The sequence below is a fragment of the Eimeria acervulina genome, genomic scaffold, assembly GCF_000499425.1.
Source record: "Eimeria acervulina Houghton genomic scaffold, Eah_scaff482, whole genome shotgun sequence".
Taxonomy (NCBI): domain Eukaryota; phylum Apicomplexa; class Conoidasida; order Eucoccidiorida; family Eimeriidae; genus Eimeria; species Eimeria acervulina.
Window position 1 is genome coordinate 11,407 of NW_013549773.1, and position 9,799 is coordinate 21,205.

At 40.6% G+C, this 9,799-nt stretch overlaps 1 protein-coding gene across 1 annotated transcript in view; it reads left to right on the plus strand.

The window, feature by feature from the left end:
• EAH_00040070 (serine/threonine protein phosphatase 5, putative) overlaps window positions 1-2,659 on the plus strand; it is a gene marked incomplete at both ends in the record, with an annotated part of 10,405 nt that extends 7,746 nt beyond the window's left edge. Inside the window, 4 exons of the mRNA XM_013395305.1 lie at window positions 294-391; window positions 584-691; window positions 1,484-1,635; window positions 2,077-2,659. Coding sequence (XP_013250759.1) covers window positions 294-391; window positions 584-691; window positions 1,484-1,635; window positions 2,077-2,659 — 941 coding nt within the window. The remainder of the gene's footprint in view (window positions 1-293; window positions 392-583; window positions 692-1,483; window positions 1,636-2,076) is intronic.
• Window positions 2,660-9,799: the final 7,140 nt, after the last annotated feature.

Genomic DNA, 9,799 nt, shown 5'->3' on the forward strand with positions numbered 1-9,799 from the left:
TCGTATAGAATAGTCTCTGCCTATAATTATATACCTTGGATAGTATCTGCTTATATTATTTAGCTCTGCATATATATATATATATATATATACGTACATATATCTCTGTATATATATTATAGTTTACATATATATATATTTGTATATGTATATTATATGTATAGCTAGCCCTGAACTTTACCTACAGAGCTGTACAGCGTTAGTTTGTGTGAGGGTTTAGGGTTTGTAAGGGCTTAGGGTTTAGGGTTTGTAAGGGTTTAGGGTTTAGGGTTAAGTGTTTGTTTCGTTTGCAGGGTATTTGTCTTATGAGGATTTCGTGTCTGGAATTAAACGGCTGAACATCGATGAAGAAGAACTTGGATTTGCACTAACAGATGCACATCTTTTCCGAGTAGGGTTTAGGGTTTAGGGTTTAGGGTTTAGGGTTTGTATGGGTATAAAGCAGCTCAGAACAATCGTTTTCTGCTTCTTTTTGTGTCAGAGGTTTGCATTCGGGCTGAGGGTTTAGATATTCAGGTATTTAGGCTTAGGGTTTAGGGTTTAGGGTTTAGGGTTTAGGGTTTGAGGTGTATGTACACCGCAGGTTGCAGAGGCGATTGACTTGACGGGTTCAAAGAGAATTAATTATTTGGAATTTCTTCAGGCGTTCCACGTGGTGGACAGCAGCTCAAATAACAACTTAGCTGAGGAAGTAAGATATATATATATATATATATATATATGTATATATATATATATATATATATATATGTATATATATATGTATATATATATATATAATGCATTCTTAATGAAAAGTTGCAGTTACTGTAATATAGTGCTACAAATAATAGTAATTAATAATTAATGATAATAAGAGTAATTATTATGATTATGATTATGATTATGATTATAATTAATAATAATAATATGGTAATAGACATAATAAAAGAGATAGCTGCTGAGTTTGTTTCTGCTTCCTTTAGTTTTGTTTGTTTGTTTATTTATTTTCTTGTTCATTCGATTTACTCTGTTTAGTTTCTTCTAGTTTTGTTTCTGCTGTTATGACTGCTGCTGCTGTTGCTGCTGCTGTTGCTGCAGTTGCTGCTGCTGTTATTCTTGCTGCTGCTTTTGTTGTTTATTGCTTGCTGCTGTGGTTGCTGTTGTGATATTTTAATATTTTAGTATTATTTTATTATTTAAACACACACAATGCATGATATGTGTGTATATATACACATATAATATATATATGTATATTAGTATATGCAGTAATATATATTTATATATACAAATATCTAATATATATATACGTATATATATACACAAAAATGTACAACAGCTTAACAATTATTGAGCCCCTCAAAATAAAGAATATACATACTCTATAATACAAATACATGTATAAATATATCAATATATATATATATATATAGATATATATATAGATATATATAAATTGATATATTTATGTTATTCTGTTATATTTTATTTGTGTGCACAGCTCTGGGGGCAAATATGCGCGACGTTGTACCAACACTCAAACAGCATTCGCAGAGCTCTTCATCAATTTGACCCCGACTTAACAGGCAAAGTGGACTCAGAAGAATTTAGATCAGCTCTTGTTACACTCAATACTGTGCTCGCCAGGACTGAGTAAGAAATATAATATTATATAGTATAATATTATATATCTTTTATGCTGTCTATCTTTATATCTGTTTGTTTATGTGTGTATCTATGTTGCACTCAATACTGTGCTCGCCAGAACAGAGTAAGAAATATATCTTGTATGCTATCTATCTATATATCTATCTATGTGTATATATATATAAATATGCATGCATTAGTGTATGCATGCATCACAATAATAATAATAATAATAGTGTTAATATATAAATGTATGTATCTGCATTTATTTTTTTGTTGATTTGTTTAGAGCGCCACTAACAGAAAAACGAATTGATTAAAAAAATAGATAAAAATAAATAATATTATTGTTATAAATAAACAAATATATGTATATATATATACATCTATATATATATATATATATTTATATATATTTATATATATATTTTTCTTTGTTTTGTTCAGAGCGCCGCTAACAGAAGAGCAAATTGATTTGCTGGTTAACTTCATGGACTTAGACGGCGAGGGTATGGTTGAATATGAAGAGTTTTTAGATTCTTTTATTCCTGTAGATAGTTATTGTGTAGGTGCTAATGGTCTGCCTCAGCCTCCTGCTGCAGGAGCATCAGCTTCTGCTGCTGCTGCTGCTGCTGCAGCAGCAGCTGCTGCTGCTGCTTCTCGCGCTGCAGCAGATCCAACAAATGCAGCAGCAACAGATAATACAGCAGCAGATTCTCCAAATGATAAATCCTCTTCAGAAGCAAATGCTTCTACAAGAGCAAATGAAAGCAAGGCTAACGGCAGCAGCAGCAGCAGCAGCAGCAAAAGCAGCAGCAGCGAGAGCAGCAGTAGCAGTTTAGCTGCTGAAGCATCCAGTGATACATCAGCTGCACAGGGGAAGAAAAAATCTGATTCAGGAGCAGAAGCAGCAAACAGCAAAAAACAAACTGCTGCTGCAGCAACAGCAGCAAAGAGCAGCAGCAAACAATCTATGGATATAGACAATGGGTCTCGGCGCTTTACCTTCAGCAGTCAGGTGTTTAGCTAGAGAAATAAATAAATAAATTAAAATTAAAAAAAAATAAAAACATTATTAATGTAGTGATTTATATGTATAGCCACGCAGCAGCCAGAGCTAATGCTGCGTGTGCACAAGCAGCAGCAGCAGCAGCAGCAGCAGCGGCAGCAGCAGCAGCAAGAGCAGCTGCAGCTGATGCAGATCCTGCTGAGGGTGCAGAAGCTGCTGATGCTATTACTGCAGCAGCTTGTAATTTTGCTGCAGTTGCTGCTGCATCTGCTGCTGCAGTTGCTGCTGCAGCTGTTGCTGCAGTTGCTGCTGCAGCTGCTGATGCTGCGGCCTACGGAGGGCCTCCCTCGTTGGGTTTGCAAACAACAGTGAAGTTTACGAACGCCTTTCAACTCTCGTATTCGCGCTGCTGCTGCTGTTGTTGCTGTTGCTGCTGCTGTTGCTGCTGCAGTTGCTGTTGCTGCTGTAGTTGCTGCAGCTGCTTTTGCTGGTAATGCTGCCGCTGTTCTAGCTGATGCTGCTATTGCTGTTGCTACTACTGCAACAACTTATCTTGTCTAATGTAAATACGTACACCGCGTGCATGCGGTGTATGTACGTCTGATCTGTTTATATACTTAAAGGCAAACACCAAATGAACAGCGCTTGAAATATTTACGAAAATAGCTGGGGCTGTGCAGCACAGTGCATGCAAAGTGAATGCAAAATGCATGCAAAATGCATGCAATTTTGCATGCATTTATGTTTCTGCATATAATTATAAATATATATAATTATAATTAAATATATATATGGGGCTTTTCCTTCTGCATGCATGCATTTGCATGCATTTGCATGCGTGGATGAATTAATAATTAGTATGAGAGTTTGCGATTGGGGTTGAGGGCTGAGAGGTGTTTAATGAAGAGGGATTTGAATTTATTTTTTTTCTTGACAAGTTCGTTTAAACAAAGACAGTCTTCGATTCTAAAGTTGCAGTGCTGCAGCCGCACCTGCATGCACATATTCAAATAAATAATATAGTAAAATAAACAAAGAAATAATATAATAAATATAATAATATATAATTAACGCAGAAATAATACATCCATAGACAATGTAATAAACCCAAGAAATAAATAATATAATAAACGAATATCTAATAAACACATAAACAAAAAATGAACGAGCAAAGGATAGGCAAATAGATAAAAATAAAACAAATAAATAATAAAATAAATAAATAAATAAATAAATAAAACATAAAAATAATTTATTATCAATTGTCTTAAAAGCCCAACTGTAAAAACCAACAAAACAAACAAACAAACAAACAAAACAACAAAATAAGAAATGAAACAAGTTAACAAATGAATTAAATAATAAATAAATAAAACAAATAAGCAAATTAATTAATTAATTAATTAATTAATGTATTACCAATTGTCTTAAATGCCCAACTGTAGAAACAGCGTTAGAAATTTCAGCAGCGAATTGACGAACGTAAAAACCGCGAGAAGATTTAATTAAAATGATGAAGTCTGGCAACTGCAAATAAATTAAATAAATAAATAAATTAATTAATTAAATGATTAAGAAATTAAATAAATAAATTAATTAATTAAACGATTAAGAAATTAAATAAATAAATTAATTAATTAAATGATTAAGAAATTAAATTCTTTAATATTTCAATATATATATATATATATATATATTAACAATATATGATCAACTAAGTTCATTGGTTCGTTCATTATATATATATATATATAGATGTATATATATACACTTAACTGCAAATAGAAAAGAGTTAATTATATACATTGCAAACAAGAAAAAATAAGTCAATTAATTAAAGCATTTACTTCATTAGAAGTACACATATTAGGAACGAGAAATAATTACTTACAGAAATTAACTATTAGATTATAAATAAACAAATAAATAAATATATATATATATATATATATATAAGCATGTATATATATATATATATAAGCATGCATATAGAAGCATAGAAGGAAGCTTTACAGTAAATTTACTCTGATATTTGGGTGTCTGTACAGTTGAACATCTTCAAGAAAAACTCGACAGGGCTGCGGCCTCTCCACGGCAGCAGCAGCAGCAGCAGCAGGAGAAGCAGCAGCAGCAGCAGCAGCACCTCGCGCCAGCTTGTACATAGGAACGCCTCGCACACGTCGTGCTGATGCAGCAAAACCAACAAAGCAGCAGCAGCAGCAGCAGTAGCAGCAGCACAGGAAGCAGCAGCAGCAGCTGAAGCAAGAAATCAACGCCAGCAGCAGCACCAAATCAGCAGCAGAGGTCCCGCAGCAACAGCAGCAAATCCGCAGCATCAAACTCGCAGCAGAAGCAGCAGCACAGGGAGCAGCAGCAGACTAGCAGCAGCAGTAGCAGCAGCAGCAACACAGAAGCAGCAGCAGCAGCAAACTAGCAGCAACAGGAGCAGCAGCAAACTAGAAGCATCAGCAGCATGAGCTGGAGTGAGGAAGAAGTAGCAGCAGCGAACAAGCAGCAGCAACAGCAACAGCAGCAGCAGCAGCAGCAGCAGATGAAGAATAAGTAGATACCGGAGTAGAGCGGCGTTTGCTGCAGGTAAGATACCCCTTTATAGGAATCTGCAGCCTGCTGCAGCATCTCCAACGTAATATGCTGCCACGGAGACTGTCTAATAACTCGGCCCTAACCATCAACGCACACACTGCAGTAGGAAGGTTTAGGGTTTAGGGTTTAGGGTTTAGGGTTTGAGGTGTGGGGCTGAGGAACGCCCCGTACAGACATATGAAAATTGCTTATATAATATATATATATATATATATATATATATGTAGGAAAACGACGCATTCTTGGGGTGTAACGGCAACCACAGAGAGAAAGAAAATCAAAGTCTGCACTGGGGATCGAGTGGGATCGAGTGGGATCGTGTGGCATCCTGTGGGATCGCCTGGGATCGAGTAGGATTGTACGGGACATTGTGGGATCGTGTGGGATCGAGTGGGATCGAGTGGGATCAAGTACGATCGTGTGGGATCGTGTGGGGTGAAGTGGGATCGTGTGGGATCGTGTGGGATCGTTACTTCTGCATCAAGAGTGTCTGTCTCTGTGCCCAGGCGGACAACTGCGATGTACTCTTTTTTTCCTAAATACGCAGCAAATCAAATTAAACAAAAACAAATAAAATAAAACTAACAGCCAACACATGCACACGCAGACAGACGATCCCAGAAACCCCACAAGACACGATCCCATCGAAGAAGTAGCAGCAACAGCAGCAACAGCAACAGCAGCAGCAACAACAGCAGCAACAACAGCAACAACAGCAGTAGCAGCAACAGCAGCAGCAGCAACAACAGCAGCAACAGCAGCATTAACAACAGTAGAAGCAGCAGCAACAACAGCAGCAACCGCAACAGCAACAGCAGCAGCAGCAGCAGCAGCAGCAAGTTTAGAGGGGCAGCTGACCCTGTAGGAGTGTGTGGAGATGCTTTGTGCCTTTTCCGATCCCCATCACCAAAACACCTGCAGCAAAAGCGAGTACAGTACTGGTGCTGCTGCTGCTGCTGCTGTTGCTGTTGTTGCTGCTGCTGCTGCTGCTGCTTCTTTAAGAGGAGCAGCAAAACACATGAACGGACGGAAAGACACACAAACGACCTTCATGCATTTCGCATGCATATATACACCCCAAAAAAACAGATACTGATTCAATTCGTCCTGCTGCTGCACTTGCTGCTGCAGCTGATGCATCTGCTGCTGCATCTTCTGCAGCTCCTGCAGCTACAGCTGCGGGGCCGCCTCTTGGTGCTGCCGCAGCAGGACCAACACGAAAAGAAGCAGCAATAGCAATAGCAGCAGCAACGGCGGCAGCAAGAGCAGCAGCAGCAGCAGCTTCACGCGCACCTGAGGCAGCAGGGTCTAAAGTGCCTCCGTGCCCAACTCGAATCCTCTGCAACTGAGATGAGAAGGGGGAAATACAGTTTGCTGCTGCAGCTGATCTTGCTGCTGCACCATGATCAGCTGTTGCAGCAGGATCTGCTGCAGCAGCAGCAAGATCCACTGCAGCACCGGTATCTGCTGCAGCAGCAGGATCTACTGCAGCAGCAGCAAGATCTACCGCAGCAGCAGTATCTACTGCAGCAGCAGCAAGATCTACTGCAGCAGCAGTATCCGCTGCAGCAACAAGATCTACTGCTGCAGCAGCATCTGCTGCAGCAGCAGGATCTACTGCAGCAGCAGCAAGATCTACTGCAACAGCAGTATCTGCTGCTGCTGCAGGTGAACACCTCACTATATTATGTTGTAGTTGCGAGCGAAGGAAATATCGAATTACTCTGCATGCATCTGCTGATGTGATGCCTGTGGGTTTTAAGACCGGCAGCAAACCGTCTATACACCCCAAACCAGAACTCTTATCTGCAGCAGCAGCAGCAGCAGCTGCTGCTTCTGCTGGATCAGCAGCAGCAGCAGCAGCAGCACGGCTTCTTTCTTCTTTTTCTTTCTTCTTTCTACACCAACGCATCTTTTCTTCTGCTCGAAGAAACGCTACCAACTCTAGCAATTCTGCAGACGCATGATATTCACGTAAATGCATCAAAGGATAATCTAAAGACAAACCTGAGGGCCCCCATGGGGGCCCCTCTACTGGGGGCCCCTCTACTGACTCCTCTGGGGGCCCCCATAGGGGCCCCTCCTCTGGGGGCCCCTCTTCTGGGGGCCCTTCTACTGAGGCTTCTGGGGGCCCCCATTGGGACCCCTCTGCTGGGGGCCCCTCTAGGGGCCCCTCGAGGGGCCTCTGTGGTGACACTTGTGAGGGCTCCTCTGCTGGGGGCCCCCCTGCAGGGGGCCCCTTTGGTGATACTTCTGGGGGCGCCCTTTGGGTGTCGGCGGCGTGTTGGGTGGTGACGGATATGTCTGTGTACAGGGAGTATCTAGGGAAAGAAGAATAGGAGAAAGAAAGAGAAAACTGTGGAGAGTGCTTGGAGAGGTATTGAGAGTGATTGGCACTATAAGAAGTTAAAAAGGAACTGTTAAAGGCAGTACAAATATAAAGACAGCCGCAAATATAAATCCACAGATATATTTCTACATTAAAACGCATTAAAATATTCATCAAGACGTTATTATAATGCAGGAAACCGAAAATGGATGAGAGGAAACAAGAGGCTCTAAACTCGAGAAAAAAGGAAGACACCTGCACTAAAAGAGTACAGATTTAGTAGACAAGCATAAATATTAAATAAATAAAAAGAAAATATTTTAAAAAGGTTTTATTTAATGTGTTTATCGTTGTTATATTTATGATTGAAAGAAAGCGAAGAAAAAATGCATCGCCCGACGCTGCAGTGTACATACAGCTCACCGCTGAATGAATTCAAAAGTAAAAGATCTTCAACAACTGCAAAAAAGAATATTATTATTAATATCTTTTAATTAAAATTATTATTATTTTTAAGTATACTTATATTGAGTGTATAAAGACCCATTTTCTCTCGTCCGGTTGCCGTCTTACGAGCATCGAAGCTGCTACCTCAACTGTTTCTTCTTTTTGCTTATAATTGTTTGCATATCTATTTATTATTTACTTCTTAATTAATTTTTTTATTTAGAAACGCTTCAATATTTTATTTTAAGGTTTTTTATTGCTTATTTTAGCCCTATATTACCTCTTCAGGGCTCTCCTGTCCTTTCAATATTTCTTTTTCATAATTTCATACACTCTTCGATGTGCATTTGAATTACCTTTTCTAGTTTCTTTTTTATTTTTTTAATCATATTTACACTGTTTGCACCTTTAATGTTTATTTAATTCTTTTAGTTGGCTTTAATGCTCCAAAGGTGTCTTCTTCTCTTCTTTTTGTTGTTTCTGCAGCATTAACAAGGGTTTAATTAATATTTTTTATTTTAAATACAAATTGATGTCCCCAGCACCCTAACAAACAAACCCACTGAAGAAAGAGGAATAAAATTAAAAAAAGAATAAAAAATAAAATCTATACAAGCGTAGCGTGAGGTGTATATACACCACAAACATTTCGCTGTCTTTGTACCCAATCCATTACAAAACAAACACCGCTGTGCACAGCTCGACTGAGTTTCATCTCAGCTGCAAGCCACTGCGGAGCAGCAGCAGCAGCAGTAGTAGCAGTAGCAGCAGCAGCAGCAGCAGAGGCGCGCTGTAGGGCTTCCTCAACGGCAGCAGGGCTGCTCGCTTGCAGCAGCAATCGCTGCGTCTGCTGCGAGCAAATGCTCAATGTCTGCAGCACAACACCCTTAGCAATTTGAATTCTTTTTATCTGTTCTCTTGAAGCACCCTCCTCTGGTCTATATACACTCTGAGGTGTACATGCACCTTCTCCTGCTGCTGCTGCTGCTGCCGACACTGCGGTATCTGCTGCTGTTGCTGCTTTTGCTGTTGCTGTTGCTGCTGCTGCTGCTGCTGCAGTTTCCCTATCCAAGCAGCACAGCAGCAGCTGCTGTCTCCTTGCTGCTTCTGGCTCCCAGGCGTTCGTATCTATTGCTGCTGCAGTTGGGGGCTGCATACAAACAGCGAAGTGTATATACACCTCAACTCCGCTGCTGCACACACCGCTAGCAATATAATATTCAGGTAGAGACAAACAAACCCAAGGAGACACACAAAAAGAAGAAGCCCCGCTGTTGCAGCTACTCCAGCTGCTGCTCCTGCTCCTGCTGCTGCTGCTACAGCTGCTGCTGCTGCTGGTGTTGCTGCTGCTGATGCTGCTGCTGATGCTGATACTGCTGCTACCGCTGCTGCTCATGCTGCTACCGTTCCTTCCAATGTTGCTGCTGCTGCTGCTGCTCATGCTGCAGCTGCAGCAGCTGCTGCTGCTGCTAGTGCAAGGACAAGTGTGAGCAGCAAGAGGCCCCACAACATTTTTCAATTCGCTAAATATTTCAATCAGCAGCGAATGCCACGGTGCTGCTGCTGCCGGGTGTACAGACCACTGCTCACCAGCAGCAGCAGCAGCAGCAGCAGCAGCAGCAGCAGAGCACCGCGGGCCGCCTGATGCTGCTGCTGCTCTTGCTGTTGCTGCTGCTGCTGTTGCTGCTGTTGTTGTTGCAGATGCTTCGCAGCATTCAGCAGCCGCTGTCACTGCAGGCTCAGCAGGTCCATTAGGTTGCTGTTGTTGTTGTTGTTGCTGC